This window comes from Ctenopharyngodon idella, chromosome 20 (genome assembly GCF_019924925.1).
Source record: "Ctenopharyngodon idella isolate HZGC_01 chromosome 20, HZGC01, whole genome shotgun sequence".
NCBI lineage: Eukaryota > Metazoa > Chordata > Actinopteri > Cypriniformes > Xenocyprididae > Ctenopharyngodon > Ctenopharyngodon idella.
The window spans coordinates 23,981,505-23,995,380 of record NC_067239.1 but is presented as its reverse complement, the minus strand read 5'-3'; the positions used below and the strand labels follow the sequence as shown (position 1 = coordinate 23,995,380).

General features: G+C 36.8%; 1 protein-coding gene across 1 annotated transcript in view; it reads left to right on the top strand.

The window, feature by feature from the left end:
* enah (ENAH actin regulator) overlaps positions 1–13,876 on the top strand; it is a 67,778-nt gene that overhangs the window by 35,581 nt on the left and 18,321 nt on the right. The window contains exon 4 of the mRNA XM_051873940.1: positions 2,679–2,751. Coding sequence (XP_051729900.1) covers positions 2,679–2,751 — 73 coding nt within the window. The remainder of the gene's footprint in view (positions 1–2,678; positions 2,752–13,876) is intronic.

Genomic DNA, 13,876 nt, shown 5'->3' with positions numbered 1-13,876 from the left:
TTGTGATTAGCTCAACACGTTTTAAGAGTAATGTTTGTTTCTGTTTCAAGGAAGGAAGAGAAATGGATGGTGCTTGCTTATATAACGGCCTTTTACATACACATTAAGGCTAGCGTAGGTGTGTTTTATGTGTTAAAGACAAAGAACATTTGAGAAGGGAATTTGTAGAGTGGGTTACACAAACATGGACAATCAGGAACGTTTGGCTTTCTTAAAGGGGGGCACAAAACTGTAATGTTAGATTAGATTTGACAGATGACTTGATTACTGCTTGGCTTGTCCAGATGGCTCAGCTATAATGTCATGTTTTTTCATGGAGTCTTGTGCTGTAGGGAGAGTTCTACATTCAGACTTGTTTAATCCAATTAACGTGTTCTGCAAGACATTTGTTTCTGGTTAAGGTGAAGTTTAACTTTGTTACTCGATGTGCATTGCATGCCATGCATCTTCTTTGCTCCAACTTTCATATTGATTAAAAACAACAGCACTTTATCCCAAGACAGATGTTGTTTTATATGTTATGTTTTATGTTGTTTTATGTTTTGCTGTTTTATGATGTTTTTAGTTTTTGTTTTTAATGTTATGTTTTGTTATGGTTTAATGTTGTTTCATGTTTTGTGTTTCATATTAAATGTTGTTTTGTTTTATGTTTTTTGTTATGTTGTGTTTTGTTAAATGTTATTGTTTTTTGTTATGGTTTTATGTTTTACATTTTATTATGTTTTATGTTTTGTTATTTCTTAGGTTTTATGTTTGTATGTTATGTTTAGTTTTCTGTTATTTTTTTAGATTTTATGTTTGTTAAATGTTGTTTTTGATGTTTTGATGTGTTTTATGTTTGTTTTGTTTTGTTATGTTAGTGCTTACATTTTATTATTGTGGTATAGCGAAACATGTAAAAACTAAACAAATGATTAACTGTTGTTCCTTTGTTGGACAGAAGGTCTTAAATCTGCAATGTGGACCAGACATTTTGCTACGTAGTCAATAGTTTAGCTATGTGGCTATTTAGACAACCTTCCCCCGCTAAAATGATCAAACTGCAGGAAAGAAACGGGTTAAACAGGTGAAAGGATAAAAAAGGTTTTGTTTTTGCAATGCCCTGCTGTGTGAAGCAAATAAACAGGAAATGGCGGAGGGCATATGTAGTCTGGTAATGAGCTGCAGAGAGGGCCTTACCTCCAGACTCTGTAAACAGACCTCTCTCACCTGCACAATGCTGCATTGATCGATTAGTCAATCGTGTCACGGCAGAGACCTGTCCTGGATTAGTTCTAAGCTTTCATTCCGACCTCTGCTTCCCTGTGCTTTCAAATCCAACCTGGCAAAAGTAACAGGGCCTCTGTATCCAAAATAAGACAATAACTTGGCTCGGTTTTCTATCTACATGATATATTCCCGGTCATCAATCAGTCTTTCTGAGGCTGGTGTTGATAATACAGTCATGTTAGTTAAATCACAAAATAAAACCATACATCCTCTTAAATTTTAGTTGGGTATTTCCTTTTTAAATATTAGTTTTATTTTAGATTTTCTTGTAAGAAATTTATAAATATAATTTTAACTAATGATAATAGTGACAATAATAATAATTAATTAATTCTAATATTAATATAAATAACATACTCTAATAATATGTTAATATAATATGATTGTTTTTAATTTTATTTATTTAAAATACATTTTTATTGTTTGCTATGGTTTTACAGTTATGCATTTGCGAGATTAACAGTTTTATTGATTTTCAGGCACTTTTCAGAATACAACATAATGCATCTGTACAAAATCAACATTTTCACCCCAACAACACACACAAGAAATCCACACAAGAAATCGTCAATCCTACAACTTGAGGTCACAACTTGGCTAAATAATTCAATACAATAAATATAACTTCCAGCATTTATTGGTGAGAAAAGAAGAATAATAATATGTACATATTATATATTACAACACGTCACAAACTTTCGACTGTGAACATGTTTCTCACACAAAATTATTACTGCCCCTTTTCCAAATAAGATAAATATCTGTTTATGAGACATATTTTCAAATGTAGCCACTCTACCTAGTTCTGCTACCCATTCCTGAAAAGAAGGGGCCTCCTCTGACTTCCAGTTCCTAAGAATTATTTGTCTGCCAATCATTAAACTGGTTTGTACCCAGTATCTTATGTGTTTGTCGTCTGTCCACCCACCTAATATAAACGATTGAGCACATAGTGAAACATGAGTTATGCATTTGCTTGTATTTCTAACAAAGTTCTGTTCTTCAGACAAGGATGATATAGTGTTATATTTTGTTTAGTTAAAGTGAAATATGACACTTTATCTACATTATCGACATTTCAAATGCCCCCTTTCATCTTGGCTCTGACTCTGTTTTTGTGCTTAGCCATTTTGTAATGCACAGTGACTTGAACTATTGCTGACGGGTTCTTTTTACAGATAATCTTTTCCCCTTTCCCTGATATAAAATGTCCTAATTAACTCTTGCTGTCCAACACACCTGATCGATATGTCTTGTAGCCTGTGCTCCATGTTTCTCTCTCTCTCTTGTTACTCTTTTGGGGCCTGTCCAGTGCACTTTACGTTATTGATCAGATTTAAAAGTCCTTAGTGCTTTACCATAAATTTTCAAACTGATGCTTAATTCAGATTTTTCCTCTCTTTCCACAGGCCCCCCGTTGCCAAGACAGACCCCTCAGGTGCAGAATGGCCCTTCACCAGAGGAGCTGGAGGTACAGAGAAGGTAAATACCAACGTTACAGACACTGACTGCAGTAAACAGTACAAATAGGTCTTGATGTGAAGAAGTCACCCAAAGGGTTTCATTCAGCTTAAATCAAACAAAAAGCCTTCAGATCCTGTAGTTCAAATGATGCTTATTCATCATTTAAAAGTGTGATGAGTAATTTTCATGGTAAGTTTCATGGGCTCTTATTTGTTTTCCCAATAGAACAGTAATCTTGGACTTATCTTTGGCCTTGCTAGTGTATTTGCCAAAATTGTTGTTTTTTTAGGTGTAAAATTACACTGTAAAAAAATATTTTCATGATTGATCACATTTTTTTCTTTTGTCAAATTAACTTAAGATACTTAATGTGGTTCAGGTAACATTATATTTTTAGTTTCTGTTGATTAAACCAAGCGCCTTCATTGTATTAACTCAAATTTTTAATTTCAATGAACTCAAAATTTTCAGGCAACCAGGTAACTTACTTTTTATAGTTAGACCAACAATTATTTTTTACAGTGTAGTTTTAGTAGGGAAAATGGCTTAGTACACCTTAGTACACCATGATGTCTTAAACACAAAACAACTTCCACCTTATAGAAGAACACGTGCACTCATAGATCTAGAGTTGACATCTGCATGTGTGATGGTGAGAATATGAACCAGGTGAACCCTCACACTGCAGAATCAAACACAGATAGTGCAGCAATGTAATGTTAATGTCTGTTGGACTAAGTTCAGTTAAATCCCCACTTTGAAGCTCTGAATTCGCTTTTTCATGAGCATGTTTTTATCAAGATTTCTGTGGACTTCAAAGGATGACGGAGGCTGTTACTCACCCAGGTCTTGTTAATGAAAAGCTTTTCTGCAATGAGTTCCCAAAGGAAGCAGCAGTCAAGGTTGAGGCTGTTTGACTGGAATATACATGCTCAAAGCTCACAACCTGCTTGACAGATTCTTCTTTCTACTTTAATAATACCATACTATTGATGCAGCTATTGCATCTTTATTGGATTTTATTGCAGTGAGGCTTAAAATGTGTGTGTATATATGGATGGAGATGGAGAGCAGGGAAAATATTCTACAGCTCTGCTACATGAGTGTTTCTCCATCAGTGATGCATAATTCCATGAGACGTCCCCAAAGGAGTCTAGTGCGTTCTGTAGAATACTGAACATGATCTCAGTCTTTTGATGGTGACTCAGCATTGGTCATGTCCTACTTTTTTGCTACAGAAGAAATGTCAAATCTTCACAGGCTTTATCTGCAGAGCCCCTGCAGCCTGTTAAACATTAACTATTGGTGTATTCCCTGCGTGCTGCAAGCCAGGCGAGGACGCCGTTGGACACCGCTGTGCGTCCTGCATAACAAACATTGTTTGGCTGTCTTTTTTTGCTCCACACAGACGTGCTCAACGGCATAGTAGACCGCCTGAGGAGTGTACACTGATTCAGTACACTGCAGACACGATACTGATTTGTAATCATGTGTGTCAAGCTTTCACATCATGGCTGTGTTTTTGAGTTTATTAAAATAGTGTGGGACGGACAGTGCTTGCATTACTCTCTTGCATACTTGGGTAGATGCTGTGGAGGGCTTAATAGCTCTGGCCTTCCCTTCGAAACTGGCTATTTTTCAAAAATAATGTTCCGTGAAGTGATTTTTATTTATTTATTTTTTTTATATATATATTCTAGTTGTAGTCAATGTCACAGAGTCTTTGTAAATTTTGTGAATTTATATTAGGGCTGCACAATATATCATTTTAACATGGAAATAGCGATGTGCGTATCCGCGATATACACTCCTCAGGCGGTTTACTATGCCGTTTTAACCCCAACCACTGGGTTAAAACGACCCAATCGCTGGGTTTGTCCATTTTCAAACCAACTTTGGTTGTATTTAACCCAGCATTTTTGTAGAGAGTATAGAGAAAATGTTGGGTCAGATTAAAATGCATTAAAAAGCATTTCATTTCATAATTAAGATGATTTTGAATAGTTTTAGTTTAACAATAACAACACTAGATCCATCTCTTTGAAATTCCCATTGTTCAAGGAATGCTACAATAGCAACACACAACTATTTTTATGCCACTTTTTTGAATTCACTATTTTATTTTGATTGAACTCTCAATTCAATTCAGATTAATTTGGGTATATTTTATTGGCTATTTGACTGACATATAAAAGAAAGACTCTCTTTGTTAATTCTGTAAATAATACAGGGCAGTGTTTCAAACTGATTCCAACCGGTAACTTGACTTAACTAATCATTAAAGAATTCATAAGAGTCACTCAATTCAGGCATCAGTTTTAATTGTAGTTCCTCAGTCAGTCATACAGGTTTTCAGAAGTTTAATTTTAGGTTGAATGATCCCTTTTATAGGAAGTTGTAACAGTCATTCATACATTCTAACAGATTGTGTTCATCAGCCAGGTGTTGTAGTGTACATATAGTGGAAATGCTCCATATAAGGATATTTTCCTCTGCCTGTGAAAGATCTGCCAGAAAGTGAAGGGCTCATATTCTCTGAAAGAATGTCTTTGAGTTCGTGTAATGGAGTTGGCCTGCTGCCGCCCACCCGGCCGGCCGTGGTGTGCCGGCCCATAGCCATATTTAGCTATTGCAGTCAATGGAACTTGGTGCATGCTTACTGTCTGATGTCATCTCGTGATGCAAACCTGATACAATGCGGCTGAGAAAGAGAGCAGAAGAAAGGAATGAGAAGCAGGTTACTCTCAGCCATTTATAAACAGCCATCAGGGCATCTGCATACTGTCAGATGATGAATTAGTAGTGCTGTCAGACAGTCCGGAGGACTCAAGTGGTGTGAATGAGATTTGTGAAAAGGCTGCTTAGGTCACTATAAAATAAGGATCACATACTAGCATGCTATAGGAATTTTTGGAACTTCCGAAGCACATCAGTTGATTTTCTCTGAACAGTCACCTTGACAAAGACATTACTTGAATTGTAGACAGAACTTTTTATGCACAACATGATTAACTTGTATAGTGAGCGCAAAAGTGTTTTTTATAATAGCAAATATTTTTGTCCAGTGCAGTTCAGACCGCCTTAAAATGATGCATGAGTGTGAAGAAAATGATGTTGCATAATATCCTAATACTCACAGTAATAAATATATTGACGCAATGACAGAAAAGTGCGGTTTGGAACTTAAAATGGAGATTTCAAGAGTGTTTGTCTTCTGTGGTTTCACATCTAAATTCTTTTAGTATGAGTCGGTGTCCATTTTTGTTTGTTTGTGCAAAAGAACCACTATGTTTGAGGCCTAGAATGTTTCTTCCCGGAGCAATGTTTTAGTTTAGTTTTTTGTTTTTTCAAAATTATATTCTTTTTGTCTTTTAATTTTGTGGAGTGTTTTAGTACACGCATGCTTTGAATTAGAGGCTTAGGCATTTTTGTAAACCTCACAATGAAATGATGACAAAAAAATATTCTCACACGACCTCAAAAATGGCGTATTTATACCCTTTTTGGTCTGAAGTGCATGCCATCCCTCGTACTCAGACATGCTACATTTGTGTTCCTTTCATGCTGGGAAAAATAAATATTTAGCTGTGTCTGTTGTCACCAGGACATCACGGATTACAGTTTTCAAGGGGATTACGTGTATAAAGATATAGATTGTTGGCTCCAGGCTGTTTTAACTCCATCTTCACTCCAGCAGGACCGCAGTGACATGTGGGTCGACTCGTGTTCTGTGAGCCAAAAATATACTGTATTAGTATTTGATTAAAAAGACATGAAGTGGCATAATGAAAGGATAAAAATAGTCAGCAGGACGCTGATACAGGTTTGCTGCTCTGCCAGCTTTCAGCACATCTGTCAGGTGGAGACACAAAAGCCCATTTTCCCAACCGTATCCCGCTAGCAAGGCAAGAATGGAGCCACCACCTCATTAACAGACTGATGGCATAATTTAAAGTTGATTGTCATAATCATCGCCACTTCTTCACACTTCAGCACAATAATGCACCCAGATCGCTCGGCAGCCACGTCCGGATGTCTGTCATCTCTTTATGAATGACCCTTCAGCTGCAGAAAGCCCACATCCTGCTTTCTGAGCTCCTTCGGGATGTGCTGCACTGCCTTCTCTACTCAAAGATGTTCTTCCTTCTGTGTAAGGGGAATCAGAGAGCTGGGCCCAAATCTGTTGAAATTTTGGAGGAAGCCTTGCAAAAGACACCATATGGCTTAGCTTGGACACAGCCAACGTTAACCAAATTGCTGGGACTTTCCAGGAGAGAGGGGAATTGCATTTGCCAAAAAGACTTCAATATGGTGCTCATTCTGCTCACTATCTCACAATGGTCTGTCATTGTTTAATCAATGTTGGCCTCTTTTCTACGTTTAATTATTTTTCCGATTTTTTTTCATTTTTTTTTTTTTTTTTCAAGATTGCAGTCATTTCCCCTGTATTTTGGACTCTTTTGCATACTTGATTTTTTTTTTTTTTTTTCTTCTCCCTGTCACTAATCTTCATACATGATTTTGTTGTTTTCAAGTTATGATATACATAGTCTCACATAGCCAGACCTTCAGACTGACGGCAGAAGGTCTGGACTCTATCGCAGCTTTCATTGGCCAAAGACCGCCCAAGAAGATGTTTGACTGACATGTAACGCAACCAATCACAGTTCGTTTTGTTCCGCGTCAGGTTCAGGGGCGTGAAAATGAAAGTCGATGTACCAACAATAACAGACTGGCATACATCTAATAAATTCAAGAACATTGTGCAAGTTTACTGCAACAATGGAGCTGCGAACTTCACATACTTTTGAAAATCCAGCATTTATTTAATCCTGATAAGCGCTCGTTGTCACAGTTGTAAACATGACAGCGTTCTTCTTCTACGAGGGGGTTTGGCGTCATGGCATTTGTTTCCAGGCGGACCGTTAAAGAACGCAACACACACACACGTCTCCCGGACATCCTGTATAATTCAACCAACCAGATGACGACTTCGATACTCCTGAAGTGTTTCCAGATAAGTGTGCCATATGCATCAGACGTTCAGCCAACGGTCCGTGGGTGTGACGTCTGAGGCTGAGACTATGATATACATTATGTGTATAAAGACATGCGTATGATAAAACTTGCCTTCATAGATTGTATACTAGTGTATTTGAATAGAAGTGTGTTTTGTGTTACTATACCGACAGATTTTTTTTTCACTTCATACTCAATACAAGTGAAAAATCTGCCAGTTCAGTAAGACAAGATACATTTGTATTAAAGATACATTTTCTGAAGATAAATGTAAAATTATCTTGTTTCAAATATTTTTAGACATTTTTACTGGAAAATTAGACAAAAAATGCTCGTTAAGAATAGGTTTTTTTTTATTTTATTTTTGTTTTTTTTTGTTGCAGTGTAATGTGATGACTTAAGCACCACTGGTATAAAAAAAAAATCTGTATATATTGCTTTAAAATATGATTTTTTTTTATTTTATTTTCGTTCTCATTTTTTTCTGTATTTTGTATTGTATTATCACCCTGTTTAAAATCCAATGAAGTCATACTGCCTTTAGAATCTGTTGTAGTAAGTTGTTGGAAGACATTCTGAATCAGGCTGTGAGCCGCCTACACTCCCTTAGCTACTGTTTCCTTGGTAACTGATGTCAGGAACGGAGACGCCAATAAATGGATCTGCTGCATGTTTCCCATCTTTTAAGCCCTTATTCCATGCTCAAGAAGGGGGTGTTTGAGAGGAAAAAAGTAAGCAAATTTTGCATTGCTTGTAGTTTTTCCTATTTTCAAAATGCTCTAGACGGCAGTAGAAGTGCTCTAAACAAGTGCTGATTCCAAATGTGTATTGTTTTGATCAATTGCTTGCTATTTGATCATTTTTATTATTTTTATAGGGACTTCTTGACTTGTTGACTGTGGGCAGGTTTAACTTCTCCTTGAAAGAATACTGAATGGCCCTTTGACAAATATGTCTGGGTCTGCTCCAAAACATGAGAACAATCCCAGTCATGCTTCATTATGTCATTGCGTTGGAACAAAAAACATTTAAGTACCTTTAAGTGACCACCAGTTCTGTTGAAAGGGGTTATTATGTAAATGCATAGGAATGTTGAAGAACCAGGGTGCTTATTTCCCCTGACATGATCAGAAAGAGGCAGGACATAAAATACAATTCAATTCACATATGAAAATGAGGCCCAACTTGAGAAAAAAGGCCTACTAACGTAAGACTTTAGTGTTGCTGAACCCCTCAACCCCATATTTTGGCCCCTTCCAGTCTCTCGCCTGAGATCCCGCTTCTAATTTTAAGTGTTTGTGCTGCTCCTTATTTTCAGAATGTTGTGATCTCCTATGCCAGGGAATGCATATGTATCCAATGTGACTAGGCACAAATAAAGCACTCAACCAAAATGGTGCGAACAGGGCTGGGGTGTCGTTCTTATTTAAGAAACAAGGAGCGTGCACATGTGATCCAATAAATCCTTTTTCCTGTTGGTCAAACGCCAGTTTGGTTTAAAGTGATGTTTGTTCAGGGTTTATTTTCAGCAGTTTCCAAAAACAAGAAGCACTTTATATTACTATGACCCCTCCATCCATGTAGGATCTCTGGGATTGCACAGCACTTGCATCATGAACAGTTAACCTCAACTGACCCATATGTGTCATGACCCATCCTCGCTGTCATGTTTACCTAAAATTAAATATAGGCCTCTAATATCATGTCCATTTTTACCCCATTTCTGTTAAGTGTGAAGTCAACGCTGATCTCTATAGGAGGCTTGTTGTAATACCCTGTTCGGGGGTGAATTATGGCTGGCTATGGCTGCCCTGAACTTTTGAGGTAGTATATTACCACAGACATGAGAGAGGCTTCCTCTGCTCTTTAATTACATCTCTGAGAGCATGGATCAGGCTCAGCAGGGATTTTGGGGGAAGTGGGACACGCTCTCAGCAATCCACACCTTAACAGCATTTCATAATGGAGTGGCTTAGAATGCATCCTCTGGGAGCCCAGGTACAAGAACAACTGAAACAAGGCAACTAAATTAAGCAGATATAGAGAACTCGGGCAGTAGACCAAGCATATGGAAACTCCTTTTGCAAGATCTTCCAAACCTTGTGGATTCATGATTAGCTCTTTATAGTTTTATTCCCCTCGATTCAACCCAACTGCAATTCAGATGTTGAAGAATTGACCCATTGCTAAGCCCTGACCCTTGGTGCGGTTGTAAAATTTGCTCAAAGTGGTTAAAATTGACCTTACGACAGATGACTGACAGCCTCAAATAGCCGATCTGAGGGAACGTTTACATGACAACGATGTACTAAAAACTGAAAAGGTTTTCCTTTGCTTTTTTAACATACAGACGACAACGTAGGTAAAAAGATACCCATTCACAAGGATCCACAAAAATGACTAAAAACGCTGTATTACACATGCCAGGCCAGTAGTTGGCAATGTCACTTTGTAAAGAAACACTACGCGCCTATAGACTGAACACGTAATACGCATCCGCATGACGTCACTGTTTTCACAGATTTGCATTTTTGTAGTTTACACAGAGACAGGTAACGGTATCATTTTCAAAAACTTGAACTTTTTTAAACCCGTTTTCAAAAGTTCGCATTTTTAGCCCTCAAAACGCCGTTGTCGTTTAAATAAACGGCCAAAACACTAAGTTTTCCATTTTTGGTTGAAAACTGTATTGTGTAAACGGCCCCTAATAGTTGCACAGAGAAGCGTTGTTGCTATCTGCCATTTTGTCTTTCAAGCTTTAAAGGAACACTCCACTTTTTTTGAAAATAGGCTCATTTTCCAACCAACAGAAAATGAAAAGTTGCGATTTTCTAGGCCAGTATGACTAGGAACTATACTCTCATTCCGGCGTAATAATCAAGGATGCTGTCGTACCATGGCTGCAGCAGGCGCAATGATATTACGCACCGCCTCTCACAAATGTCTCCATGGTTGCAAGGCACGCTCCCTATGCAAACGGGGTCACAGGCGCTGCGTAATATCATTGCGCCTGCTGCACCCGTGGTGCGGCAGCAAATTTCCTTGATTATTACGTCGGAATGAGAGTATAGTTCTAGCCATATCAGCCTAGAAAATTCCAACTTTTCATTTTCCGTCTGTCTTAGTACATGATGTAACTACAGAAGAGTCAAGTTTTAAATAGGAAAAATATTGAAACTCTTTGGTCATTTTTTAAGGAGATGCTAACGGTCTAATTAGATTCAATGAACTATGCTAAGCTATGCTAAAAGTGGTACCGCCAGACCCGGAGATCAGCTGAATGGATTCGAAAATGGTAAAACTCAACTGTTTAACTCTAAGGGAGTTGGAGAATGAGCCTATTTTCAAAAAAAGTGGAGTGTTCCTTTAATTTTTTAATTAATTAATTTATTTTTAGGCAAATTCCTTTAACTATGGTTAAAAAGGTGTTTTTATGGCACATGTAATTTAAATATCCAGAGTAGCTAGTTAATGGAGTTTTGTTCGTTCCATTCCCGAAATCACCTGGTAATCTCGAAAAATGCAAAAGTTGGATCAGACTTTGTCTGTCTTTATAACATTGGCTTTCATTAATTTTAAACTTGCGTGATTCCGTGATGTTCACTCCGTTAAATAAAAATGTACGACTGAATAAACTGAATAGTGTGTGTGTTTGGGCAGTTTTCATTAACACTAGTTCCAATTTAGGCAATTACTTTGTGTTGTCATTTTGTTTGACAGACATAGATAGAGTACCCTGTCCTTGAAAAGCGGTGGGCGTAGTTAAGTAACCGCTGTTGTTAGGTCAATTGAATACAATTTGTTCTTACGGTTATATTGAAGTGATACATTGCAAAGAATTTTTTCTTGCCGCTTTTACTTTAAAGACATTAATAAATTAAGCAATATTACAATGAAAAACCATTAAGTCAGAATCGAGGCTAACATTGATCAGTTAACTGAACAGAAAAGCCTAATTTGAAAAAAAAATTTTAAGTGATAACAGTAGTGTAAGTGAACAGAACTATTACCGTTTCAACATACTATGGTACTGTGAATTCTTTAGTTATGAGATTTGGTCTTAGATTTGAGGTTGGTTTCAGTGACGGGACTGATGATACAGCAGGAGTGACTATATCATAGCAGGTGTGACTGTGTCAGTTAAAGCCTTAGGTGTAAACGTGCTCTTCTCAAGGGGTCTTTTAAAAGATTGGGGTGTGGTTTTCCCATCTTATTCTCTTCTTTGGGAACTTGTGGAGGCATGATGTCACTGCACCTGAGCTGATATTTGTCATTGCTATGACTATTATGCTGAGTGGAAGGTGTGTCTGGCAAGGTCCCAGGAAATGATATCATGTACGCCCATTCATGCAAAAAGATTTGTGGGAGATTATTTGACAGACGGACAGACCTGTCTTAATGCAAACCCAAAATGACGAGGCTCTGATGTGTCTAATTATTGATCACATATCCAGTTTTCAATGACAGCTGAAATCTGGCAGAAAATAAGTTCAGTGAGCTTCTGTCTGTTTTCACAAACACAAAGGAAGATCCTCAGTGGTTATATAATTTAACAAAAGGTTAAAGTGGGTGTCTTAAAGGAATAATTTCGATTTTAAAATAAAGTGCCATTATTTACTCATGCTTCCTTGAGAAAAATAACAGAATGCTTTCCTTTTTGCCATTAGAAAATACCCTATTCTGGACAGTTTTTACTAGTCATTTAAATAATTTTGAATAGGAACCCTTTGTATTTTGTACTATATTACCAACCTGGTAAATAGTGTGTGTGACTTTGATGTTAAACTCCTAATAATACACCATGTCCTCTTTATATTGTTAGGCTCTTTGCATTTGATTTGCTTTCATTCATGAGTGCTCTTCAGTTTGTTCTGCCCCTCGTCTTCAAATTAGGTCCATCTGTCCAGTTTCAGAGCCAGAGCTGCAAACAGCCCATTTTTCTTCATTTACTGTCCCTGCTCTCCACAGTCTAAATGTATCTGGCTCTCTAATGTAATTACACACTGGAATTCTGGGCATGGGGATGTGCTGGATGCTGATTAAGCACAAGAGGACTGACAAGCAAATCTTTCATAAACCCTTACTTAGCAGAACATCTGCAGGCGAGCTGGTCTGGTGCTGAAGTTGGCACTTCTCACACCTCCTGTGATCCATTTGAGTGTGCTGCCCTCTAGTGTATGATGTGATGTACTGAGATTTTAGTAATCCGCTGTCTCCAGATCTGGTAGAAAGGAAGTCATTTTTTTTATTTGTTCTATAAAAGCTCATAAAAGTCTTTCTTACTGAAAATGTCCCAAAGGCCCTTTAAGGCCATCTTGTTAACGGCCCCAAACAACTGTTTTCCGAATAGGCTCCTGCTATACACTGACTGATACTGAAACAAACCAAAACAGTTTCTCAAGGTTAGTTTTAAATCATCTGTATCTCATTGATCATCTAAATATTATCTATAAAAATCAGTGGCATTATGATTATTCTTTATTTAGCTCAAATCATAAAATAGTTTTTAGGCTAGTCCAGCTTCACTTGCACGTTATAGGGTAAACAAAGTACTTCTACTGCCACCATTTTGAGTATTATGATTTCTCCATTAATTTTGCATGAATGGCCCTTAAACTAAATTGAATTTTAATATCATATTCAAATTAATATTGGTAATATTAATGAATGATGGTAATATTGGTAATTAATAATATTAATAATAATTTAAATATATTTTAAATATTTTATTTTTTATAAAAAATCATTGAATCTCACCATAATATTAACAGTTTTACACTACCATTCAAAAGTTTGGTGTCTAAGATTTTTAAGAAAGAAGTCTCTTATGCCTCCCAAGGCTGCATTTATTTGATCAAAAATACAGTAAAACAGTAAAAAATAAGTATTACAATCTATATTATATAATATTATCACAATTTAAGATAGCTTTTTTCCATTTTAATATATTTAATATATTTATTTCTGTGAATTTATTTCTCTTCAGTTTCTCATGATCCTTCAGATATCATTCTAATATGCTGATTTGCTGCTCAAGAAACATAGAAATCAATGTTGAAAACAGTTGTGCTGCTTAATATGTTTGTAGAAACTTTTTTTTTTTTTTTTTCAGGATTCTTTGATG